Source organism: Taudactylus pleione, unplaced genomic scaffold (genome assembly GCF_031769625.1).
Source record: "Taudactylus pleione unplaced genomic scaffold, aTauple2 ptg000302l, whole genome shotgun sequence".
Taxonomy (NCBI): domain Eukaryota; kingdom Metazoa; phylum Chordata; class Amphibia; order Anura; family Myobatrachidae; genus Taudactylus; species Taudactylus pleione.
This window is the reverse complement of record NW_028284703.1, coordinates 6,515,001-6,541,900: the sequence shown is the minus strand read 5'-3', so window position 1 is coordinate 6,541,900 and position 26,900 is coordinate 6,515,001. Positions and strand designations below refer to the sequence as shown.

Here is a 26,900-nt window from a genome sequence, read left to right as displayed (position 1 = left end):
AATAGAAAAAAAATTACTGTTAGCAGTTTTGTCCACAAAGATACATAATTACTACTAGGTATAACATGGTCAGAGTTGCTGCATAATAGTCATAACAATATTATATATATATATACAGTATATAGAAGGTGAGGACGTCAGTGGGGAATAGGATTAGGATGGGTCACATACATATTAAAAATATAATTTAACTGCATTCTTCCCCTTCACTAATGCGGTGAGAGAGACAAGGTCTAAGGTAGACAACATGGTGCTAGTTAATTTAGCAGATCCTTATGCAGTGTTTATGAATCATCTCCTATTTGGCCATTGATACAGTCTACCTTTCATCACTACAGTAATGCAGGGATACTAAGCCGTGAAACCAGCAACATATATAATAGATGATTTCATTATCTTTGGGTTTATTCTTGTTTTCTTTTGGTAGCTTTTCATTGTTCTGGGAAATGAAAAAGTTAATAGCTTCTGGGAAGCAAATCTTTTGCCTGAAAACATGCTTCCTGTGACCTCCACTATTAATCAGAGGAGATTATTTGTCACACAAAAATACAAAGAAGGAAGATTTAAAAAGATACTTTCTCCTAGCCTGACTCCTCAGCAGCTGAATGAGGTAAATATCAAAATGTAAACTTGTTATCTATCACTAGTCATTTAATGCCAACACTTCACAGCTCTCTGTTAATTTGCTTTTCTAAGAGGAATAAATGGAGGTTTATGTATGAAAGCACTGCTAAACTTTACATACAATTTGTGTTGTATAAAGAAGAAAACTATGAAATCTATCTATCTATCTATCTATCTATCTATCTATCTATCTATCTATCTATCTATCTATCTATTCTGCCCTATCTATCTATCTATCTATCTATCTATCTATCTATCTATATCTGTTTGTCATTGTCTAATATTATTATATTTACAGTTACATATATAGTGCCAGTATATACCGTTATGCTTTACAATTGGGAACAATACAGTAATAAAACAAGACTGGTGGCCCTATTTACTATAATTCACATTTAAAATGCTGTTGTAGTGTGATATTTCCAAATATCACATGGATGTACTAACATCCGCATGCAGGGACAGCGCTTACGATAATTTTACCATCCAAAGAAAAGTGCAACACAGCTACACAGCAGTGTAAGTGTTGTATGATAGTAAGTGTTGTATGATAGGACTTATTTTTCTCTCATTCACGTATTTGCTAATAAACTAAGGCCTGATTCTGAGTTGTACCTGTACATAATGCAAACTCAACTCTTGACGTGAGCGGACTACATATAGGATGTAAACCAATTGCCAATATGCATGCTCAGAGTACTTCTATGCAATTGCACCGCATGAATAGCAAGACACTCTGGCTACACGCCAATGACACACCCAACACACCACTGTGACCAAATCAGCTTCTAAAGCTGCATACACACACAACGATTTTTTTAATGAACGATTTTAGTAATTTTTTCCCTTGAAAAAATTAACTAAAATCGTTTACTAAAGTTGTTCATTTACTAAATGTCATGAACGATTTTTATGAACTACAAACGATTTTTGCATATTCCCTTAATGAAAATCGTTGAGTTGACAAGTCTGACTGAACTACAAACGACAAACTACAAACGTGAACGCGCATGAACGATAATCGTCCATCGTTTGACTCAGAAAGTGAACGATTTTTGCAAACGATTATCGTTAAACGATATCGTTTAACGATAATCATTAAAAAAATTGTTGTGTGTGTATGCAGCTTTACTCTCATTTTACAGGCTGTCTTTGAAAAATGGCATTTAGAAGTTGATTGTTTGGGAGATGTATCACACTTTGGAGTGAAATAAAGTGGAGAGAGATAAAGTACCAACCAATCAGCTCCTAACATCTGTCATTTTACAGGCTGTGTTTGAAAAATGACAGTTAGGAGCTGATTGGTTGGTACTGTACTTTATCTCTCTCCACTTTATCTCTCTCCTTTCTCTGATAAATACCCCCCTATGAATGCATTTCTTTCTACTTTTGCTTTTTATGTCCTTTAGAATGACACATTACTGGTTACTCTATATTATCGTGGAGCAATTTAAGTTCCAGACTGTAATGTTCTTTAAAAAATCTTTGTAGGCTTTATGTACTGCAGTGACTAAACCTGATGTCTTGGAAACCATGATATTAGTGTTCAGTGGAGCGGATATCATGTGCGCAACCGGAGACTCAGTCTACAGCACCCCATACCTTTTAGCGAAAATGGCTGGCCAGTGCTTGCAAATGGAGTTCTTACATAATAATAGATTCTCAGGTAAATAAAAACGTCCTCTAATGAAAACGTGCAGCATTGTTACTGTTGTGTATTATTTTGCATACTCTAATTGCTATGGGATTTGTATAACCACTCTGCTTCCTTATGTGTACTCCCTCATCCCATCTGTAGGCTATTATAAACATTTCTTTATATGTCCTGCTGCTGGGGCTGCCTCATTACATTATGGCTGACAAAATTAACTTATTTTTCAATATTAATGGACAATGATCTTTAATGGAGAATGTAAATACTTTGAGGCTCAGCTTCTTTGCAACCAGCTGAAATTTCCAAATTTTACTGCTGAATATAAGAGATAACATTTTAGGGTGTTTCGTCTGATAGCTACAGTACAAAGACAATGATGGGATTCTCTCTATTCTCTCTAGTTTCATAGTTAAAATAAGTAACAGACCACAGCCTAGAATGTAATAGATTTTGGTCTAATTATATGTAGTTATAGAAAACAACAATTATTGGACAATGTAGTTGAACACAGGGCCCGCAACTAGGGCGGGGCTAAGGGGGCATATGACCCTGGTGCCGGACTTGAGGGGTTCCCGGGGAGAGGCTGCCGGGAGGCTAGGTGGCCGCTCTTGTGGGTTTGAAGCTGCATCCTGGCCTTGAGAGGCACAGAGACACCGTCAGTCTAATGTGGTGCCAGTCACAAGCCAATCAGTGCTTGCGGACCGGCAGCCAATCAGCAGAGGCTGCCGGTCCGTGAGTTCCAATTGGTTCGCAAGCAGCGCCACATTACAATGACGGCAGTACTGACAGTTCCCCAGCATATGGCAGTTCTGTCCTGCCCCACCCCGAGCTCACCCGCCGCACGGCCCTGGCAGGTAAGAGAAGGGAGATGGGGCCTTACTGTGGCTTAATGTAAAAGAGGCCTTACTGTGGCATAATGTGTAAGGAGCCTTACTGTGGCATAATGTGTAAGGGGCCATACTGTGACATAACTGAATTTGACTGCAGAGTATTCCACCTCCTGCGCCTGCTTTATTAATTATACTTACAGGTAACTAGCTTATTCTTTACTGAATCCTTATGCTATTGTGTATAATGCCTTATGATTTGTAATAGTTACATTGTTCTAAGGATTCTCTCAGTCTACTGACTGAAGTGAAGGCTTGATTTATTTCTAGCCTTAAATGTTTGGTATGTGTTCTTTGTTGACTTAAGCCATGTTTATTGCGAGCTTTCTTTGGATGGCCAATTGGGGGTTTTCATTAATTAGTGTCCGCACTTACCTGGATCTCTGTATACGTGTCAGTAACCTAGGCTGGATAGCTGGCTGGATGGTGCAGTTTTTCAAAGTGCAGTCTTTTTTAAGTGCAAAACTAGCGTTAGACCTGCGTTAAACCGAGGATAAACAGAAGGAGAAAACTCTAAGTTCCATAAAACAACAAACCTCAGTGGTCTAAAGATTCAGGCTAGAACTGGACTCCCTGTGCAGTCACTGCAAGAACACTTCTATTGCTATTAATAATGCTGGCCTTCTGATTCTCACATACATCTCAATTTCTATATTGTACTTGTTCCCATGTCAGTTTACATCTTTCCACTTTTAAACACTGTCCTTTATCTTAGCTCTCCTGCCTAGCCTCACATACTCTATCTGCTTACAATCTGCGTTATTTTTCAACTTCTGCAAACATTAGATCCCCACTTTTAATCCTCCCTATAACAAACTTGTTAATCTGCATACGTATTTACCATCACTGTTCTTTCACTTGCATTTCTACAAATCTCTTGCATTAATATCTCATTCACATTTCCAAATTTCATTCCTCTTGTTTACTTATAAACACCATGACAAGGTTTTTGTTAACTCCCTCCTTCAATCAGTCTCTACCTAATCCACTGTTCTTCCCCCTGCTTCCACCTTTATCCTTTCCCCCTTATCTCTTCAACCTCCTCCTCTTCTCCCTGCTCCTCTGTCTGCCTACTCTTCACTCCTCTCCCATTACTCCACTTTCTTCCTGTTCTACCCCCCTGTCCTACTACCCCACCACCAAACCCTCCTCCTACACTCCTCCCCCTGTCACTTCACCCCACTACCATCCACATCTCCCTCCCTGCCCACCTCCTACAGGTTCCCATTCTAGCTCAAGTGCCCGCACCATCACTAAACTCTATTCATATCAGTCCCCAAATTAATCTTCCCTCCACGTTACAGCAACCCGGATAATCTTATTCACATCTCCCCCACAAATGCTATCTCTCTATCCTGTGCCCTCTGGAATGCCAGGTCAGTCTGTAATAAACTGGTCCCCACCCATGACCTTTTCATCTCCAACTCCCTGAATCTCCTAGCCATTACTGAAACCTGGATCTCACCCTCTGACACCACTTCTCCTGCTGCTCAATCCTCTGGGGGCGTTGCCTTCTCCCACACCCCCCGCCCTGAGGGTCGCCATGGTGGTGGTGTTGGGGACCTTCTATCCACCAGTTATTCCTACCAGCTAATACCCTCTGAACCATCCCTTACATTCCCCACATTTGAGGTTCATGCAATATGCCTCTTCCAACCATTAAACCTCAGAGTAGCTGTCATTTACCATCCCCCTGGCTCTCCCTTCAAATTCCTTGACAACTTCGCTTCCTGGCTCCCTCACTTTCTCTCCTCAGATCTTCCCTCCATTATCCTAGGTGATTTTAATATTCCAATTGACATTCCCACAGAATCCTCTGCAGCTAAACTCCTTACCCTCACCTCCTCATTTGGTCTCGCCCAATAGACCTCATCACCCTCCCATGTGAGTGGGCACTCACTTGACCTAGTCTTTAGTCACTGTTGTGATATTTCTGATTACTCCAATTCCCCATTCCCCCTCTCTGACATCACCTTCTCTCTCTTAACCTATCCCTCTCTCCTACCCCTCCTTTACCTCCTATGGCTACCATTACTAAGCGTAATATTGAGGCAATTGATACTGTTGCTTTTTCCTCCCTGCTGGACTCTCTCCCCTATCCTTTCTCTCTCCTGTCCTGAACAGGCTACTTCCCTGTACAATTCCTCCCTTACTTCTGCTCTTGACTCTGTTGCACTGGCAACTCACCCTCGCAGATCCACACCACAACCCTGGCATTCCAAATGCACCAGATACCTGCAAAAGCGTTCAAGAATTGCCAAGCGTCAGTGGAGAAAATCACGCTCTAAGGCTGACTTCCTCCATTTAAAATTTATTCTCTCTTCCTACAGTGCTGCCCTGTCTCTCTCCAAACAAACATATTTCAAGAACCTCATCTCTTCCCAGTCCTGAAACCCCCGGCATTTCTTTGCCACTTTCAACTCCCTCCTCTGCCCTTCCCCTCCTCGCCTCCCCTCCTCACTCTCTGCCCTTGACTTTGCCACCTACTTTACATCTAAAATTTACTCCATACGTGAGGACATCATATCCCATCAGGCCCTCAGCACTCCTCCCCCTCCATTCCCTGACCACCCCTCCCCTTCTGTCTCACCAACTCTGACATCCTTCTCCCCTGTTTCTAGAGAGGAAGTCATGGCCCTGATCCGGTCCTCCCCTCCTTCCACCTCCCCTCTTGACCCTATCCCTTCCCGTCTCCTCTGTTACCTGTCTCCTTCTGCCTGTTCCCATCTTGCTCACCTCCTTAATCTCTCCCTATCATCTGGCACTGTCCCTTCTGCATTCAAACATGCCCTTGTCTCCCCATTCTTAAAAAACCTACCCTTGATCCTAACATACTTTCCAACTATCGACCCATCTCTTTTCTCCCTTTTGCTTCCAAACTCCTTGAGCGTATTGTCTACAACCGCCTTACCACCTTTCTTTGATCCCACTCCCTCCTTGACTCATTTTAATCTGTCTTCCGTTCTCTCCACTCCACTGAAACTGCCCTCACGAAAGTCAGCAATGACCTCTTTGCTGCCAAATCCAAGGGCCACTACTCTCTGCTCATTCTCCTTGACCTCTCTGCTGCATTTGACACTGTAGACCACCCTCTCCTCCTGCAAATCCTTTACTCTCTCAGTTTACATGGCACTGCCTTCTCCTGGCTTTCCTCCTACCTCTCTGATCATTCCTTCTCTGTGTCCTCTCATGACTCCTCTTCCCCCCCATTTCCACTAACAGTAGGAGGTTCTGTTCTTTGACCTCTTCTTTTCTCCCTATATATTTCCTCTTTAGGTGAACTCATAAACTCAATTGACCTCCAATATCATCTCTATGCTGATGATACTCAAATTTACCTTTCCACCCCTGAGCTCTCCTCCTCGCTCCTTACCCATATCTCCAACTGTCTCTCTGCTCTCTTCATGGATGTCCCAGCGCTTGCTTAAACTTAACATGTCTAAGACTGAGCTGATTATCTTCCCACCCTCTTCCACTACATCACTTCCCACAATCTCATTATCTATTGATGGCACAACTATCTCCTCTAGTCCCAAAGTGCGCTGTCTTGGAGTTATCCTAGACTCCTCCCTCTCCTTTAAACCACACATTTAGCACCTCTCACAGTCCTGCCGTTTCCACTTAAAAAATATCTCCAGGATTAGACCCTTCCTCACCCAGGATGCCACTAAAACCCTCATCCACTTACTGGTCATCTCCAGATTGGACTACTGTAACCTTCTCCTAGCTGGCCTCCCAGTCTCTAACCTCTCTCCACTACAATCGGTTCTCAATGCTGCTGCTCAGCTCATCTTTCTCTCCAGATGTTCTACATCTGCTTCCCCTCTCCTTCAAGCCTTACACTGGCTAGCCTTCCTCTTCAGATGTCAATTCAAGGTTCTTACACTCGCCTACAAAGCCCTCACCAAATCCTCTCCCACATACACTTCTGACCTTCTCTCCCTTCACACTCCCACCTGTCCACTTCGCTCAACAAATGCATGCCGCCTCTCTTGCCAACTGATTACTTCCTCTCACTCCCGGATCCAAGATTTTGCCCATGCTGCTCCCTACCTTTGGAATGTTCTCCCTGTCCCTATCAGACTCTCCACCTCTCTACAAACGGGCTCTCAAGACCCACTACTTCATCAAGGCCTTCCAGCACTCATCCTAACCCACCTCATGCTCTTTCCTCCCTATCTTCCCCTTCTGTGTCATGCCTGTCTGTCTGCCTCTCCCCTTTAGAATGTACGCTCTCATGAGCAGGGACCTCTTCCCTCATGTGCTTCTCTTTACATTTTCTTCTACTCTTTACTCCCCATAAGGGCACCTAACACGTGACTGCCAAATCCCTGCTGTTAATTGTGAGCACTTTAATCGCTATTGCAGTAATGTATGTAATCGTGTCCTTGTCCTGCACTGTAATGTACTGTAAGTTACTTGTTTCTTGTTCACTTTTTAGTTCTATGTACTATGTAAGGCTGTGGAACACTTGTGGTGCCATATAAATAAAGGATAATAATAATAATAATAATAATAATAATAATGTAAACGGGGTCTTAATGTGGCATAATGTATATGGGGCATTACTGTGGCATAATGAATAAGAGGCATTACTGTGGCATAATGTATAAGGGGCATTACTGTGGCTTATTGTATAAGGGGCATTACTGTGGCATAATGTGTTGTAAGGTGCATTACTGTGTTGCATAATGTGTTGTAAGGGGCATTACTGTCGCATAATGTGATATAAGTGTCATTAATGTGTGGCATAATGTGTTATGGGGCATTACTGTGTCACAAAACCACATATCCTTTTCGTCCTCTATGTTGTATTTTTTTTGGGGGGGGCGCCAAATTATGGCCTTGCCCCGTGTGACAAAAATCCTAGTTACGGCCCTATTGAACACATGGAACATTTTATTTTAAATCCTTTCAGATTACAAAACATCGGACTATCTTACAGAGACTGGAAGTAATAATCATATGTTTTATTGTGGCTTTTTGTATAAAGCTTCTTCAAGCTCTTCTAAGATGTCAGCCAACCAAAAAATAAAAGAAGGTATTTATTTTCATATACTTTTGTTACCCCATGTGACATACAGTACGTCATGATTAGAGCCTGACCAGGGTATTTTTTAAAATAAAATATTCATGTATCTATTCACGTTTCCTGTAAGTGATCAGCCCTTCAGGAGTTATTGCGTTTAACTCCAAAATGTCTGTTTCTTGCCTTTTATCATGTTACTGATCTCTTTGGAACATTTCAGCATAATTTATGGCCTCTTGGACAACCAAAGTTTGGTAGAAATAAAATACTTACGGCCCCATTTTCAAATGAATGAAAATACCAGCTGCAATTTTCGTTTAGTATCACTGTTATACCAACGACAATGTCACTAGTATTTATCAATAGTTACCACTCAGGCGAGGTCTCGCGAAGACCTCCTCATCGGTGGGGTTCTCCACTCACCTGCTGGCTGCCTAATGCTGCCAGCATCGGGTGCCGGTGTAACACGCATGCACTATGATCTGTCTATGCATGTGCATGACACGTGGCCCCAGCAGTGCCTGGAAGGCTTCGCTGAAGTTGGAAAGACATCGCCGAATCTCCATTGCCGGCAATGGGGAGCACATCACTCTCACCATCTAAAAGATGGCAAGAGTGATGCTTGACAAACATCGGTAATCTTAGATTACCACTGTTTGGTAAATCCAGAAAGGGTGGCATAACCCCTTTAGCGAGCACTAAAGGGGTTATGCTTCGTTGTTAAATGGGAGCCTTAGTATTTCAGACTTTTATGAGGAATGTATCAAGCCTTGGAGAGAGCTAATGAGGAGATATTGCACAGACTAACCAATCAGCTTTTAACTGTCATTTATTTAGCACAGTCTTTAATATGACAGTTATATGTTGATTGGTTGTTTTGGCCAACTTCTCCACTTTATCTCTCTCCAAGACTTGATACATCTCCCTGTTTGACTCAATCAATGGTCAGCTTATATTTCTTATGTATAACATAACTAATCAAAGGAATATCACAGTAACACAGTGCTTTTTTCTATGAGAAATGTTGCTAGTTACAAGTTGATACAATATTTATAGTACTGTAGCATCCACACTCTGGATATGTGTTCAGATGCTTATTGTATGAATTTCTAATATGATTTCAGTGATTCTCTGTTTCTGGAACTAGTTACAAGAATGAAATATTAGACCAAAAAAACCTGACAGCACTGCGTACCCCTGAGTAACGCCATAGAAAACGCACTGCTTATAAAGAATTGTAAATTCTTCATTATATCATCTGGATTGATCGAATATGTCGATCGCGGCCATGTCTAGCAGCAGGAAGACATATACTAAGCCTCAGAGGGCATCAACATAACTTAATAATGTTTGCTATAAATTGAATGATATAATCATAACTAGAGATGTGTGAGTCCGGTTCATAGAGAACCGTCAACAACCAAATTTAGGTGTTTCGAGTCAAACCGCGTCCAAGTTCGGAATCACTTTGGGGTACTGAATCGAAGTGAGTCCCGGTTCGGATCTTACCGTGGTATGGAACTCGTATTTAAGAATCCAAACTCGGGTTTTGGATTGCATGTAAACAGGTCAAAATTACATAATTTTAGCTGTTTTTTTTTTTAAAATAAAGATACAAAACCAAAACATGAAGATGAATCTAGATCCAAAATCAAAACCAAAATACGGGCTCGGTGCACATAATTATACCCAATACAATTATATTATTTACATACTGTATATGTCATGTTAAAAAATTGAGATATGCTGAATTCTGGGCAATAGATACTGTAGAATGTTTTGGGCAAGGAATGCCATCATACTGTGGGGTCTATGTACTTAGCTTTGGAAAGAGATAAAGTGGAGATAGATAAAGTACCAACCAATCAGCTCCTAACTGTCATTTTTTAAACACAGCCTGTAATGTGACAGTTAGGAGCTGATTGGTTGGTACTTTATCTCTCTACAGTTAATCTCTCTCAAAGGCTTAGTACTGAGCACACTGAGCACACTGAGCGCACTGGACCTGATTCCGGAGTGAATTTAGAGGCGGTCATCGCTGTGTCATTTGTCGCAGTAGTGTCTGCATCTTTATGCTAATGCCGCATCAACTGAGAGCGTCTTGTAGCGTCTTAAGACAGTGGCTATTCCTTACCGTGTGTATATTTAGACGCACCAACGGTCCCACCAATAGAGCTTTCACCAGCCCTTTGGCAGGTCGATTTTGTCACCCCCCTATTACCTCCCAGAAATGCCTAATAAAATTTGCAGACAATGCATCTGATTCTGTGCTGCGTCTCTGTGCGCAGACAATCGGGATGTATGTGCAGTGTGACTCGGACACATACACAGACTTAAAATGTCAGCATTTACCACTGAATCAGGCCCACTGTGGCCTAACCTCTTCCACAGAGAAAGTGAAAAATGTTCAAAAAGTCACAAAATGATATTGCAAATTTTCACTTTCTAGGGGAACATACTTGTGTATCTTTTTCCTAAACCCACAGACACTATACAGCTAGAATTGTGTGAGTTATGCTGTTTCTATATTATCTTTGTGGTGGCAGTGCTTTGATTTATGAATGTGAAAGAGCTTTGGGGACTTGTTCTAATTTTTAGACAGTTATGTGGCTCTGGTTTGGGTACGGGATGCCCGACGCTTGGGATCCTGGCAGTCAGAATCCTGATACCGGCATCCTTCCTGGGTTAGGATACGACAGTTGGCGGTTAGTATATTAACCCTTCCCGTCTTCCTACTCCTAACCCTAACCCTAACTCCCTGGTGCATAAACCTAGCGTCCCCGCCTAGTGCCTAAACCTAACCTTCTGACAGGTGTCGAGATTCCGGTGCTGGGATTCTGACAGGTGTTGGGATTCCGGCACTAGGATTCTGACATGTTTCGGGATTCTGGTGCTGGCATTGTAAGCGCAGGCATCCCAACTGTTGGTATTTTTACCAGATTCCTTGGCTTCATTTAGAACCTTTTCACATCCACATGCACTGTATGCCCAGTTTGGTCTTGATGTGACATACAAATACCACCTGTACATGAACCAGCCAGTTGAATGTCTCAAGCAGGCAGCTTTGGCAGAATGTAACTCACTTTATATTCAAATAATTATTTTGGGGGAGGGCACAAGAGAGGCGAGCTTAGGAATTAAAAATATAAACTATCAAATACTGCAAATAATGACGTGTACACTTTGGATAATGGAAGCAAAGCCACATTCAAACACAAACACACTTGTTGGCCCCATACATCAGGCAGCTATCGGAGCAATTCCCCGCTTTGCTGATGCCTGGGTTGGGGCATTGTTGAAATCCAACAGGTTGGACAATCCAGATTCACAGTTTTTGACCCAAAAATTCTAGGAATCATTGAGCCAAGGATTTTTAACATGCTGTATTTTGCCAACTCCCTAGACTGACCACCAATCATTGATGCCCACTGATTGGCAGATCAGATCGGCATCGGCAGAACGGGGAATCAGCCCATAGATGTATGGTCTATATTATTCACACTAAACACTCAATAGAATCCTCTTAATGCTTTGCAACTGTCACATTGTAATGAGTAAATCTTGTGTTTTGTAACTGTTTTATATCAGAAATGAAGAGATGGTGGTGTACCATAGACAGTGGCCTTCTGAGGTATTATGAAGATGAAAATGATTCTGTGCCAGAGGGTTGTATTGATTTAAGTGAAGCTCTGTGTTTGGTTGTTCACCCATCAGATTTCAATCTGAATTCACGGTACGTGTGAGCAGATATTACTCTTCCTGTTCCTCCATTTTGCTCTCTATGTGTTTTAATTTTTTTTCCATCATTACGACCATAGCAAATTTTAAATAATTAATTTAACATACAAAATATACAGCAACTTTTTTTTTTTTTTATACCTGTAATTATAGGGATACCTAATGTTTAAAATGAGTCAGCGGTTTGATGTGTTATGTAGGCCATAATAAAGGAAGTATATCTAATTTTCTTTGTGGGTTTGTGTGTGCAGGTAAATACAAAAAGAAAATTAATGGCATCAGCAGTGTTTTATGCTGGTAAGTTAGACATTTTAGCAGTCCCCAGAGAAACCCAATAGGGATGCATATGTAATCAATGACAGGGGTTTCCAGCAGATATCACCAATATTTGGTGTGGTTCCCCGTACATGGGATTATTAGTACGTATTTGCCGGTTGATAAACATGCCCCTTGGTAACATACACATTTAGAAATTGAGAGGTAGATCTAACAAACCTTCTAAAGTGGACAGGTAACCAGTCAGCTTCTAGCTATCATTTTAAAGAGTGTACTTGGTCATTGATAGCTAGAAGCTGATTGGTTGCTATGGTTTGATACATGTCCCCCCAAATGTGAAACTTTCCAGGGTATCACAGAGACAGGAAGTACATATCACTGGAATTATAGGACGTAACATAAGGACGTTTGGGACCATCCACAGCAGCCACCCCAAGCAATACTATAAACATTTCAGAAAGTCCGGATATCCTGGCAGGATGAATAGACTGTGAGTTAGTAAGAATTAAATGGCATTCTCAATACACATTGCATTATTGGTGAGCTTACTGTAAAATGATCATGTGCAGGATAAAATGCAATTTCATTCACTCTAGTCTGAACAGTACATTAAATATCAGCATTGACAACCAGAGATCTCTTGTATATATGAAACATGCAGGGCCACCCTAACCCCTTGTGTCCCCAATCTCTTTCATGCCACAAACTAACTTGATGGACGAACGTACACACTGACACAGGCATACTAGAGATGTGCTCTGACCCTCGTAATTTGGTTTTGGATCTGGATTCCTCTTCCTGTTTTGGTTTTGCAAACCACCCTCAAGTGTTTTGGTTTTGGATCTGTTTTGTTTTTTGTTTTCTTTTAAATTGATAAAAATTTTTAAAGTTTTTAAAAACAGTTAAAATCATGTAAATTATGCAATCCAAAACCCGTAATTTGGATTTAAAATCTTAATTTCGAACCGCGAAGAAATCAGAATCACGACTCGTTTTATCCGGATTCGTGAAATTCGTGTGGATTCGGATTTCTGGAGAACCGAAACGCACATCTCTAAGGGCATACACATATAAAGATCACAGATTGAGTATGCAGTATGCAGTATGCAGTATGCAGGCATATGGCTTTATCAGAAAAGTACCTCCCTGTGGCATATAAGTAGAAATCCAGGCTTGTTTGTTCTGTTAAGGAGCACTTGCTAAATAACATTTTGAACACAATAAAGTTTTGAACACAATAGTGTCAGGTGAATTAACTTCCACCTTACAGTGTGTCTCTATCACTGACTGAGTTGTACAACTGGCAGACATTGGGGTCTATATACTGTACTAAGCAGTGTTAGGAGACAGAGTGAAAAGTGATAAGGTACCAGCCAATCAGCCCCCAACTGTCATATTCAAACACAGCCTGTGAGATGGCAGGTAGGAGCGGATTGGCTGGCACCTTATCACTTTTCACTCTGTCTCCTAACACTGCTTAGTCAATAGACCCCATTGTCTCGAGATCAGAAATGCACTGAGGCCCATATAAATTACTCAGCCACTATTTCTTCAGGATTTGAGACAAATTGACGGTACAGTTGATACCCAAATATCGAGTGAAAGATAAACTCTCAGAAAACTATTGGATGGGATTATTATTGCTGGGCATCCTTGAAAGCCTGAGACCATTACAAGTGTACACCTCATACACTACTGAAGGCAACCACGTGTTTAGGAAATAGAGTCTAGGTAAGTTGCCCATTACCGTAAGTCAACCTCTGTCAAATGAGACACAATGGACATATGTAAGTTACAGTAATTACAGATATAATATGTCTGTCAGGGGGGTTTAGTATAGATTTTTGAAACCCTGTGGTGGTCCCCTTATGCAGTGCCTCTTATACAGTGCCCCCAGTAGTGGCCTCCCCTATACAGTGCCTCCAGTCTTGGTAACCCCTATGCAGTGCCCCCAGTAGTGATATAGTGCCCCCTATACAATGCCCCTGGCCAGTAGTGTCCCTTACATATATAACACACAGACATACACAAACAAAACACTTACCTGAATCTCCACTCCTGCTGCGCCCACCGCTGTCTGCTCCTCTGTTCTCCCGCTCGGTCAGCACTATGACGTCTCTCCCTTCACGATGACTGAGCTCCAGCCCAACTCCGGTCATGGGTGCAGCAGCCAATGAGTGTCTGTCTCATTCTTATTGGCTGCTAAAACAAACACACCGCCGCCGAGTGGTATGAGTGTACTACCCAGTGTCAGTGTATTTGTTACTGTGTAGTGTGGACCGCACTCACTGTGGTTCGCACTACACTGACTTTAATGGACCTAGACCGCGACCAGCGGCGTCCAATTCCCCCATCCTCCCACAAGCGGCGGCAGTCTGATGGTGTCCAGGGCACGAGCCCCAGCCGCCCCCCCTAGTTATGCCATTGCAAGTGTTATCACATAGCCGGACTACAGAAGGGAGAAAGGGGACAAAATATTCTAGGAACAAATCCTTAGAGCTGCAAAATATGTTCCTAATTGACTTAAAAGGTTAATCAAATATACAAATTGTAGAAGATGCAGCTATAAACTAGGGGTGTGCACCGGCCACTTTTCGTGTTTTGTGTTTTGGTTTTGGATCTGGATCTTTCTTCGTGTTTTGGATCTGGATTGGTTTTGCCAAAACCACCCATCCGTGTTTTGGGTTCTGGGTTTTGTTTTTTGGATCTGTATTTTTTTTTAAAAAATCATAAAAACAGCTAAAATCACAGAATTTGTAGGTTTTTCTGCTCCTATGCTATTATTAACCTCAATAACCTTAATTTCCACTCATTTCCAGTCTATTCTGAACACCTCACACCTCACAATAGTGTTTTTATATCCAAAAGGTTGCACCGAGGTAGCTGGATGACTATGCTAAGAGATACGAGTGGGCGGCACAAACACGTGGTCCATCTAGGAGTGACACTGCAGTGGCAGACAGGATGGCAGTTTGAAAAACTAGGCCCCAAACTGTACATAATGCAAAGAAAAAAAAGAGGTGCAAGATGGAATTGTCCTTGGGCCCTCCCACCCACCCTTATGTTGTATAAACAGGACATGCACACTTTAACAAACCAATCATTTCAGCGCCAGGGTCTGCCACACAACTGTGGCTGAAATGATTGGTTTGTTTGGGCCCCCTCTTCAGTGTGTACATCCTCATCCTCACAGAGTATTAATTCGTCCCCGCTGGAACCACAGGTCCCTCTGTACGTTCTGGAGGCTGGTCTCCCTGGAAGAGTTGATAATTCATTTTATGAACATCATCTTCTCCACATTTTGTGGAAGCAACCTCCTACGCCCTTCGCTGACAAGGTTCCCGGCTGCACTAAACACTCTTTCGGAGTACACACTGGAGGGGGGGCAATTCAGGTAAAATAGAGCCAGTTTGTACAGGGACCTCCAAATTGCTTCTTTTTCCTGCCAGTACAGGTACGGACTGTCTGACATGCCTACTTGGATGCTGTCACCGATGTAATCCTTTAACAGACAGACGCACGCTTGTCGCTGCTGCTTTGAGGATGCAAGTGCGGCTACAGCCCACACAATTCACAAAGACAGAAAAAAAAAAAAGAATATTTTTATTGTTTGTGGAGCGCACTTTGAGGGTTACACCACCCTTTAACAGACAGACGCACGCTTGTCGCTGCTGCTTTGAGGATGCAAGTGCGGCTACAGCCCACACAATTCACAAAGACAGAAAAAAGAAGAATATTTTTATTGTTTGTGTAGCACACTTTGAGGGTGTCACCACCCTTTAACAGACAGACGCACGCTTGTCGCTGCTGCTTTTAGGATGCAGGTGCGGCTACAGCCCACACATTTCACAAAGACCGAAAAAAAAGAACAATATTTTAATTGTTTGTGTAGCACACTTTGAGGGTGTCACCACCCTTTAACAGACAGACGCACGCTTGTCGCTGCTGCTTTGAGGATGCAGATGGAATCTAGACGGGATTTGGAACCGGGGACACACTACCTCCATCAATTGTCTAAATCCCACTGCACTAATGGCGGATACCGGACGCACGTCTAACACCAACATAGCAGTCAAGGCCTCAGTTATACGTTTTGCTTCAGGATGACTGCTGTCGTACTTCATCCTCATTGCTAGGGACTGTTGGAGGGTCAATTGTTTAGTAAAAGTAGTGATGTTCCTACTTCCTCTCTGGGATGATGAACAACTCCCAGCAGCAGCAATAGCACTAGGAGGAAGTGGTTCTTGATCTTTCCTTATTTTATTTTTATCGGAGAAAGTTTGGTCCTCCATTTATGTTATATTGATATATACGTGCGGCTAAAGCGCACACAAACACAGAAAATATTTTTTTACTTTTGCTGGAGAGTAGTGCACTTTGTGAGTTACACCACCCTTTAAGAAATGAGCCAGCCGGCTCTTTACTTATGGGACACAGGCGCACGCTTGGCGCTGCTCCTTTGTTGATGCACGTGTGGCTACTGCGCACACAATTCACAAACACAGAAAATAATTTTTTTTTTGGTTTGGACTGGAGTGTACTTTGGGGGTTACAGCACCCTTTAACGGTCAAGCCAGCCGGCCCTTTACTTATGACACAGGCGCACGCTTGGCACTACTTTGTTGATGCACGTGCGGCTACTGCGCACACAATTCACAAACACAGAAAATAATTTTTTTTTTGGTTTGGACTGGAGTGTACTTTGGGGGTTACAGCATCCTTTAACGGTCAAGCCAGCCGGCCCTTTACTTATGACACAGGCGCACGCTTGGCACTACTTTGTTGATGCACGTGCGGCTACTGCGCACACAATTCACAAACACAGAAAATATTTTTTTTTTGGTTTGGAGTGTACTTTGGGGGTTACAGCACCCTTTAACGGTCAAGCCAGCCGGCCCTTTACTTATGACACAAACACACAAAAAATATTATTTTTTTAGCACTTGGGGGGAGCACCCCTGATGGATTGAGCACCCCCTGGACAACACTACAGCACCCATTTAGGACTGGGACACTGCACAGGACTTTGGAGTGGACACAGCCCCTATGGAGAACTGACTGCACAACACAGTCCTGCCAGCCCCTATGGACTTTGAAGTAGTGGACACAGCCCCTATTAACAACAGCAGCACAGCACAACACAGCCAGCCCCTATGGACTTTGAAGTAGTGGACAACAGCAGCACAGCGGAGCACAGCACAGCACAACACTACTCTGCACTACACTACACTACACAGCCCAGCCAGCCCTAACTCCCACCCTCCCTCTTCACTGTCCACAGCCGAGTGAGAAAATGGCGCCGACGCGGGTACCTTATATAGGATCCAAAACCCACGAAACTGGAAGGCGGGATGATGACGTTTTGCCTCGATTTCAGATCCGAGTCAGGCGGGAAAAGACGAGCCTGACTCGGATCGGCCTCGGATCGGGGGGGCTCGGGGGGGTTCGGATTTCAGAAATCCGAACCCGCTCACCCCTACTATAAACATAAGGATTAACCATTTTATGATAGTAAATTCCTTTGACACCTATAACCTATTTATTTTTGTGAAAAAGTATAAAACCTAATCAATACAGGTTTATTTATTTATATATTTATTAAAAGAGAGAAAGTTAAGACCCTTATGTAACATTAATATAGTGCGAATTACTGAGGATATTTTTATACTATGTCACAAAGGCAGCTGTAATGTTGCAAACAAACTACTTATTTTGTAAAGTGATTAACATAACTTCTTAACACCATATTCAGATCATTACCACAACATCTAGCTTTACTATTGACAAACCACTTCATTTATATGGAGTGACACTATACTTTGGGACCCAGTATAGGAGATGAAGTGACTGTTGGTACATGAAATGACACTTAACAAATTTGTTACCAGCCATAATGTGTTGTTGAGACTAATACTTCCCTTTATACCATAAACAAATTCACGCTTTATTAATTTGATTGTTTTCTTGAGCTACCTAAACAATTACAGATCTTTATTATGTTGCTTAGTAGGACTTTTATATTGCATCAATAAATTGTGAGATTAATAATACCAATATAACTTCATTGTATTCCCGTAAAACCAAATGTTACTACACTGAAATTTTAAGAAATTGTATTAAGCATATGCACAAGTACATTTCATCTTAGTAACATCTTTAAACTCCAATCATTGGGGGGAGATGTATCAAACTTCTTAAGAGGACAGATGTCGAAGTTTCCCATAGCAACCTATCATCTTCTAGGTATAATTTTATAGACTGTGCTTCATAATTTATACATACAGTATACTGTATAATTAGAAGGTTTGGTACATCTCCCCCATTGTTATCTTCACTCAAACAGCTGGGTTAAGGGCCACATGGACCTGGGTATTAAAAATGTTCTATTATGAGAAATACAGGAGTTGTGACCAGTGCTATGTGTGTGGCCAGTGTCATATGGGAGTAACCAGTGATGTGTGGGTGTGGCCAGTGCAATGTGGGTGTGACCAGTGCTGTGTGGGTGTGGCCATTGCCATGTGATTGTGTACACTCCTTACACCATCAGCCTCATTGTCTAAATATGTAAAACTGTAAGAATTGCATCATTTTGTGGGGAAAAGAGAAATACATTTTTATACTTATGATTATTTATCATGTGGTTAGCTGGTCTCATGTCACCATCATGCTGTCATGATGTTGGGCCTATATTTATGTGGAGGCCAGGAGCTGTAGTCCCATCTGCACCATTGTTAATCTGGCCCTGACTGTACTAAGGTGTGTATCACTGTATAAAGTTTGTTGAACTTTACTGGTATAAGACATTTCATCCAATGCCAGAAAAAAATTATTTACATTTCTGCATACTCTTGTTTGATGACTATTCATAAAGACATTCCTACAGGTGACCTTATCTTTATTATTATTTATTATTCTGGTGCCAAACAATTTTATCTGTGCTGTATAGTAGGCATGCTAAAAATCACAATGCTTTGGATAATTTCTAAAATGATAATGTTATTATAGTGGTCCGTTGGTTTTTAATGATTGTAGGTAATTTATTTGATACTCTTTCCTCAAATTGGATTACATGTATACCATATAATCCTAAAGTTATAAATTCCAAGGGGGTATAGACAACCGGTGTGTGGCGCACACAGTCCCATGAATCAAAATGGGCTCCACTGATCACCTTGCACCCATTATCTATAATTGCCTTTCCACCACAGAATTAATTGGGAAATTTAAGGCAGTTCTATTTTCACAGAAATATGCGCATGTACAGTAGAGAAGACACCAGGAAAATATGTATTTTTCCCAAAGATAAGTGCAATAGAGTTTGGCACAGTGCTGGCACAAGGGGGAAGGGGGAAGCTTAGAGACTGCACACATGCCCCCTACTCTGATGAAGAGCCTAAAATAAATCCCTTTGGTCAATCTATATATATATATATATATATATATATATATATATATGTATAGAGAGAGGTGCAGCACTCCTGGCAACTTTTCAGTGCCGTTTATTGTGGCACTTTCGTCATTCTTAAGATACAAAACACATACATCTTACCTTATATACCTCACCTACATCACCGTGAAGTGAACGCCGGGAGCGGGACCACGCGCCCGTCCAATTGGCGCACAAAACATGACGTCATCAAAAAGACGCGTACATACAGATGTGTCGTCATACACCTTTCCTTTTTTGCTTCATTTGGCACGAGATACCAGCACGACTTAGTCGTTCCACGAGGAGTAGCTATTGGATAGATCCAAAAATTTTTTTCGTATAAAGTAGAAATTAAAGTAGCAAATTTTAAGAAAAATCACAAGGTGTGGCTTAATCGGATATTGAAAGGCATGGCAAATTTAGCCATACGGCTAGATATTAGGAAAGGAGTATGTGGACACATCTGTATGACATAGCAGGAGTTGAAGATTACTAACCACAAAACAATCTGACAGTAATCAAGTGCAAATAATACCCCTCTATTCAATTTCTTAGGATTGTATTATTCCAACAGATTTATTATAAAAAAGAAGAGAATAAAAAAGTAGAAGGAAATGCGCACTTACCTGAAAACCCAAAACCCACGATGTCAATGCACTCAATCATCAAAGAAGTTGTTCAGGAGCAGTTGGGTATTAGATGTCGACAGTCATTATGTTAACATTATTCATCTAGACAGCAACAAAATGTTGACATGTTAGAATGTCTGTGAATGTGACTTTCCTGCAGCAACTCCAGCGACGTCATCTGGGTCACGGTGGTCATGTGACTGTACTTCCAAATATTTCTCCCCTAACCTTAATTCCTACTGTACTTCCTATAATTCCAGCCCCTAACCCTCCCTCTAGTGCAGGGGTGGGCAAAAAGTGGCCCTCCAGTTGCTGTTGAAGTACACATCCCAGCATGCCCTGTCACAGTTTTACATTGATAGCAAAGCTGTGGCAGGGCGTGCTGGAATGTGTAGTCCCACAGCATCCCACCCCTTCTCTAGTGCCTAAACCTAACCTCCCCTCGCAGCCTAAGCCTAACTTCCCTCCACAGCCCAACCCGAACCCTCCTGCCCACAGCCTAACCCTAATGTCAACATTTCATCTGTCAACATTCTGACAATGTCAACGTGTTGCCTGTAAACATTTTAACAATGTCGACATCGTAACTGTTTAAATTGTGGTATCAACATTGTAATTGTTGACATTTTGACTATATCCCTTTAGAAGCCATACACATTCAAAGTTATTAAAAAGTATCAAATTTGTTTAAACATAAAAGTACTGTACTGTACATTCCAACATACCAGTTTGAGACTTTCATCAGAGGTGCTCAAATTATATTAGTTATTGAAAATTTCAATCCAAGAATAAACCTGGAATTTAATAGTCATGTTTCAAAATATGTTGCTACTTTTACTTCACATTGAATGGCTTCTAAAGCAATGACCTCACAGGTTATCATTACTTAGTTTTGAAGTTTGAATGAATAGGATACATATGCCATTGCTATAACCTAGAAACATGGATCTCAACCCTTATGATGTGCTACTTTTAATATGGCTTCCGTTATTTCGGAACATGCTCGTTTATGGCCTAACATTTTTTTAAACACTGTCAGTTAGTTGGCTGCCCTCTACAAATTAGTCCAGTTTATCTGTGAATACTCTGAGGCTTTGTGCTCCAGAATAAACCAGGAAAAGTGTAAAGATTTCTGGATAGGGGAGGAAGGTGAGGAATTCAGCGTTTTGATCATGACGACTATGCCACCCTAAATTAGGAGAGAAAGCTGGACGACGCATCCTGGAAAGTAAAGTGGACATTTTCTCTCAGGGATTGGGTTGACTTGTGCAAAATCTACTTCATCCTGGTGTTTCTATATGTCAGTTGTGTTTGTTTTTGTCTCAATCTATGTGGTCCAGGATACATTTTCTGATTTTCCTGCTGTTGTGCGGAAACAAGATGAATATAATCAAAAGGGGCATTACTTACAGATCAAGGGAAGAAGTGAATTTGAGTATGGTCAACGCTGTGGTGTATTTTTGTAACAACCTTGTCAAAACTCAACCTTGGGAGTCTGTTTTTGGAGACTCCCCCTCAATGGGTAGAGGGTGTCAGGGTCTAGGTGACTCTCATACTTGGAGTGTGGATAGAAGGTGGTCAGGTAAAATGCCTCCAACTCTGGCATGGAAACCTTCCAATTTATGTAATCCTGTGCTTGAAGGTGACAAAACAATGGGGACTGGAGATGGGTGTGGTTAGAAATTCTTCCAGAAGTGATTTAGGGAAGAGAATTCTGCAGACCCATTTTTATGTCCCACTGTCACTAAAAGACTAAAAGACTGCCCGGGTGATGTCTGCACAGCCAGGTTGACTCTGATTAACTTTCAGATGATCCTACTGAAGTTCAGAGACATTGCCTGGCTCTCGTTCCATAGGGGGTATTGTCATGTGTCAAAGTTCAAATGATTGTGGTTGTCCATTGGAGGAGTGTCAAGGGAAGGAGGAGACTATGGACCACTTCTTCTGTGAGTGTACCTTCAATGTAAAGGTTTACAAAGCAAAATTAAGAGCCTTACATATCTTGTGCCTTTCAGGGCTGAGTTACCCTAAAGGGGCTTATGGGGCATTCTAAGGGTATAGAAGGTTTGATTTGATCACTATTTTTCTAATTCTACACAGGTATTTATTATTATTATTATTATTATTATTATTATTATTATTATTAATAATATTTATTGTTGCAATTCTTTTTGATTAAAACAAAATCATTGAATAATATTACTTGCCAGCCTTCTTCAAACTAGACCTTCTAGTTCTAGTCTTCATCCAAACTCATAATCAGTCACCTACAAAAACCTGATTGGTTCTTATATTTTGATTCTCAGTAGTATAGTATACAAACAGCTGAGGGTTCCTAAGAGAGTATTCTGCCTGGAAACTTCAAAGCTCGATATATTATAGAAATAATAAAGAATAATCTTACATTTTCATTATTTTGCAGGAAAAAAAATATTACAAACTCTATTTATACACCTAGTACATCCATTACTATAAACGTAAAGTTTCTTGGAAAAATGCATTGCATCTACTCTGTACCATAACTTAAAAGGGCAGCAATCAGAATAATGTTCTGTTAATGGACACAATAAAATGCTCCTGTTTTCAACTGAACAAATAATTAGTTTTAACTAAAATGGATTGCTTTTAGCATGATCAATGGAACACAGCAAGGGCTATGTATTTAGCTCCTGTAATTTGCTTGAGATGCCCTTTTAAAACATAACTAAGTGTATTTTTATTTTAAAGGTAATTGCTAATATAGCACATGTCAAACTGCCAATTTACTTGAAGGTGCTTGTTGAACAGCACACATAACGCATATAAAAACCAGTCTGCGGTTTGTTTTTCTTTACATAGAATAAAATCATTTTTATCCCAAGTGCTCTTGTTTCAAATACATTGTAACTCTTGTCTTTTAAATGTTTTATGCTATGCAATGTTATTAATATTTTGATTTTCAGAAGTGATTTAGATGCTATTTCACTAATTCTTTTACATTAATTCTCCCTATCAAATCCCCCCACCCTTCTTACTGCTGGAGTGCGAAGAATGCCAACAAAATTGATCACATTAATCTCTATTACACTTTATTCTGCCAGTGCACTATACACAAGAGCCTAACTGATTGAACAGATATTTCTTTGCAGGGAGCTAAAAAAAATAAATAAATAAATAAAATACAATTATCATTATACTGAATATAACACTTTATATTAATTTAAATTATTTAAAAAAAAATGAAAGGCATTTCTATTTTAAAGAATGCCAGAACAATAATCTAACAGTATTTTATTTCAATGGTACTTTTAAAAAGCTTTAGGAGATGAGCTGTAAATCTATAAAATAATTGTATCAAATAAATTGCGAGAACAAATAGACATTCAGTAAAAAAAAACTAAACCTCTTAGTGGTTATTGACTATTTGTGAAAAGTCTATGCTGGGAATTAAATATAATTGTTTTTATAGGCTTCAAGAAGACTATAAGACAGGATATTTGTGAGGTGTCACAAGTGTGAAATATAACTACTAGAAGTTTTTTCTAAATATGTATATTTTTCAAAGTTTCAATATATCAGATTTTATAAGCAAATTTTCTCTTCATTCACAGTATTCTACCAGGACATGAAATAGCAAATGCTATTAAAGGGAATTAAGCCTCTGGCTACATTAGATTATACAATCTAAATACAACAGTTTTTTTTCTGTTTGCTCTAGGGCCATCTCTACTTTTGAGATCTTCTTATTGTCGGAACGTATGTTTCTTTTTGGAGCTGAAAATGCAGAGTCTCAGAGAGAATGGGCCAAGGCGATATCTAAGGTACCGCTGATAATTGTCTGATAAAGTTAAGCCTTAGGCATTAGCATTAAATAAATTGCCATTGTTAACTGTAAGCTCTCAAAGGAACCAGCTTTAATGTTTTTTTTTTTATTTATTTAATTTTAAGGTAATCTACATAATATGCAATTTTTTTTATACACCCGCAACTTGCATTGAAAATTGCTAGTGTAAGAACATTTGGAATATAATTTTGGGGGTATTAGCCAGACAAAAACGAGTTCAAAGAAACATGACAACATGGCAATGAGCTTAGATATTTATTTGCGTCAATAGGAGTTTTTCAAGAAAGTCTATTTTCCAATTTATTTATTTTTTCTTTTAATGGTATGAGAATTAATGAAAATGAAGAGGAATAAAAGGAAAAAAAAATTCAAATTTCAGTGTCAATGCTGATAATAAATTACTGATTTAGTGATTTTAATAAATTTCTGATGCCATTGACTGTGCGTAAAAAATACCTTACCTGGGTCATGGAGTTTTATAGGTGACTGATCTTTACTAGTTACCCCTGAAAAACATAATAGGTTTCCTGTGAGTCATTTACGGGTTGTAGTCTCCAACCAAAAGCCACTAGGTGACACCTGACAGTGCTTGAAAGAGGTGACAATATAATTAAACACAGACATAGTGGAGAACAGGCCAAAGGCCAGGACATGAAAAACAGGTTCATGGTTAGAATACAAGCCAAATAAGAGATACGAGCAAATGCCTAAGCAGGAGCAAGGACTTAAGTAGCAATGACAATGGGGCATTTTCTACATGGCTTTAGTGAAAACCAAAATGTGAAAGATATTAGTGTAGGCAGGGCCTGATTAAGGTCTGTGGGGGCCCCTGGGCTACAAACTTGTGGGGGCCTCAATCAATCAAATTATCAAAGTGATTATATGGGCGATGTTATAAAAATGTATAATGTATCAACCAGCATTGTGATATACAGTCAGGTCCATAAATATTGGGACATTGACAGAATTTTCAGATTTTGGCCTCTATTCACCACCACAATGATTTTGAAATGAAACAAACAAGATGTGCTTTAACTGCAGACTTTCAGATTTAATTTGAGGGTAATTACATCCAAATCGGGTGAACGGTGTAGGAATTACAACAGTTTCAATATGTGCCTCCCACTTTTTAAGGGGCCAAAAGTAATGGGACTATCAATTCAAAAGCTATTTCATGGACAGGTGTGGGCTATTCCCTCGTTATTTCATTATCATTTAAGCAGGTAAAAGGTCTGGAGTTGATTCTAGGTGTGACATTTGCATTTGGAATCAGTTGCTGTCAACTCTCAATATGAGATCCAAAAAGCTGTCACTATCAGTGAAGCAAGCCATTATTAGGCTGAAAAATCAAAACACACCCATCAGAGAGATAGCAAAAACATTAGGTGTGGCCAAATCAACTGTTTGGAACATTCTTAAAAAGAAAGAACGCACCAGAGAGCTCAGCAACACTGAAAGACCCGGAAAACAACTGTGGTGGATGACAAAAGAATTATTTCCCTGGTGAAGAAAAACCCCTTCACAACAGTTGGCCAAATCAAGAACACTCTCTAGGAGGTAGATGTATAAGTGTCAAAGTCAACAATCAAGAGAAGACTTCACAAGAGTGAATATAGAGGGTTCACCACAAGATGTAAACCATTGGTGAGCCACAAAAACAGGAAGACCAGATTAGAGTTTGCCAAACAACATCTAAAAAGCCATTACAGTTCTGAAACAACATCCTATGGACAGATGAGACAAAAATCAACTTGTACCAGCGTGATGGGAAGAGAAGAGTATGGAGAAGGAAAGGAACTGCTCATGATCCAAAACATACCACCTCATCATTGAAGCATGGTGGTGGTAGTGTCATGGCATGGGCATGTATGGCTGCCAATGGAACTGGTTCCCTTGTATTTATTGATGATGTGACTGCTGACAAAAGCAGCAGAATGAATTCTGAAGTGTTTCGGGCAATATTATATGCTCATATTCAGTCAAATGCTTCAGAACTCATTGGACGGCGCTTCACAGTGCAGATGGACAATGACCCGAAGCATACTGCAAAAGCAACCAAAGAGTTTTTTAAGGCTAAAAAATGGAATGTTATGCAATGGCCAAGTCAATCCCCTGACCTGAATCCGACTGAGCATGCATTTCACTTGATGAAGACAAAACTGAAGGGAAAATGCCCCAAGAACAAGCAGGAACTGAAGACATTTGCAGTAGAGGCCTGGCAGAGCATCACCAGGGATGAAACCCAGCGTCTGGTGATGTCTATGCGTTCCAGACTTCAGGCTGTAATTGCCTGCAAAGGATTTGCAACAAAGTATTAAAAAGTGAAAGTTAGATTTAGGATTGTTTAGTTTGTCCCATTACTTTTGGCCCCTTAAAAAGTGGGAGGCACATTAAGAAACCGTTGTAATTCCTACACCGTTCACCTGATTTGGATGTAATTACCCTCAAATTAAATCTGAAAGTCTGCAGTTAAATCACATCTTGCTTGTTTCATTTCAAAGCCATTGTGGTGGTGAACAGAGGCCAAAATATGAAAATTCTGTCAATGTCCCAATATTTATGGACCTGCCTGTGTATATATATATATATATATATATATATTATGTGTGTATATATATGTGTGTATATATATATATATATATATATATATATCAATCCAGTGGAAATCAGACAGGCACTCAGAGGCACGATTAAAGATGCGCAAAGTAGTGTATTAAACGTCTACGTTTCAGGGCACCAGGCCCTTCGTCAGGACACACTAAATAACATACAATGTAAGTATGTTATTTAGTGTGTCCTGACAAAGGGGCG

General features: G+C 40.5%; 1 protein-coding gene across 1 annotated transcript in view; it reads left to right on the top strand.

The window, feature by feature from the left end:
• ARAP2 (ArfGAP with RhoGAP domain, ankyrin repeat and PH domain 2) overlaps window positions 1–26,900 on the top strand; it is a 309,356-nt gene that overhangs the window by 140,240 nt on the left and 142,216 nt on the right. The window contains exons 12-16 of the mRNA XM_088482970.1: window positions 428–610; window positions 2,116–2,290; window positions 8,084–8,206; window positions 11,783–11,927; window positions 23,964–24,066. Coding sequence (XP_088339096.1) covers window positions 428–610; window positions 2,116–2,290; window positions 8,084–8,206; window positions 11,783–11,927; window positions 23,964–24,066 — 729 coding nt within the window. The remainder of the gene's footprint in view (window positions 1–427; window positions 611–2,115; window positions 2,291–8,083; window positions 8,207–11,782; window positions 11,928–23,963; window positions 24,067–26,900) is intronic.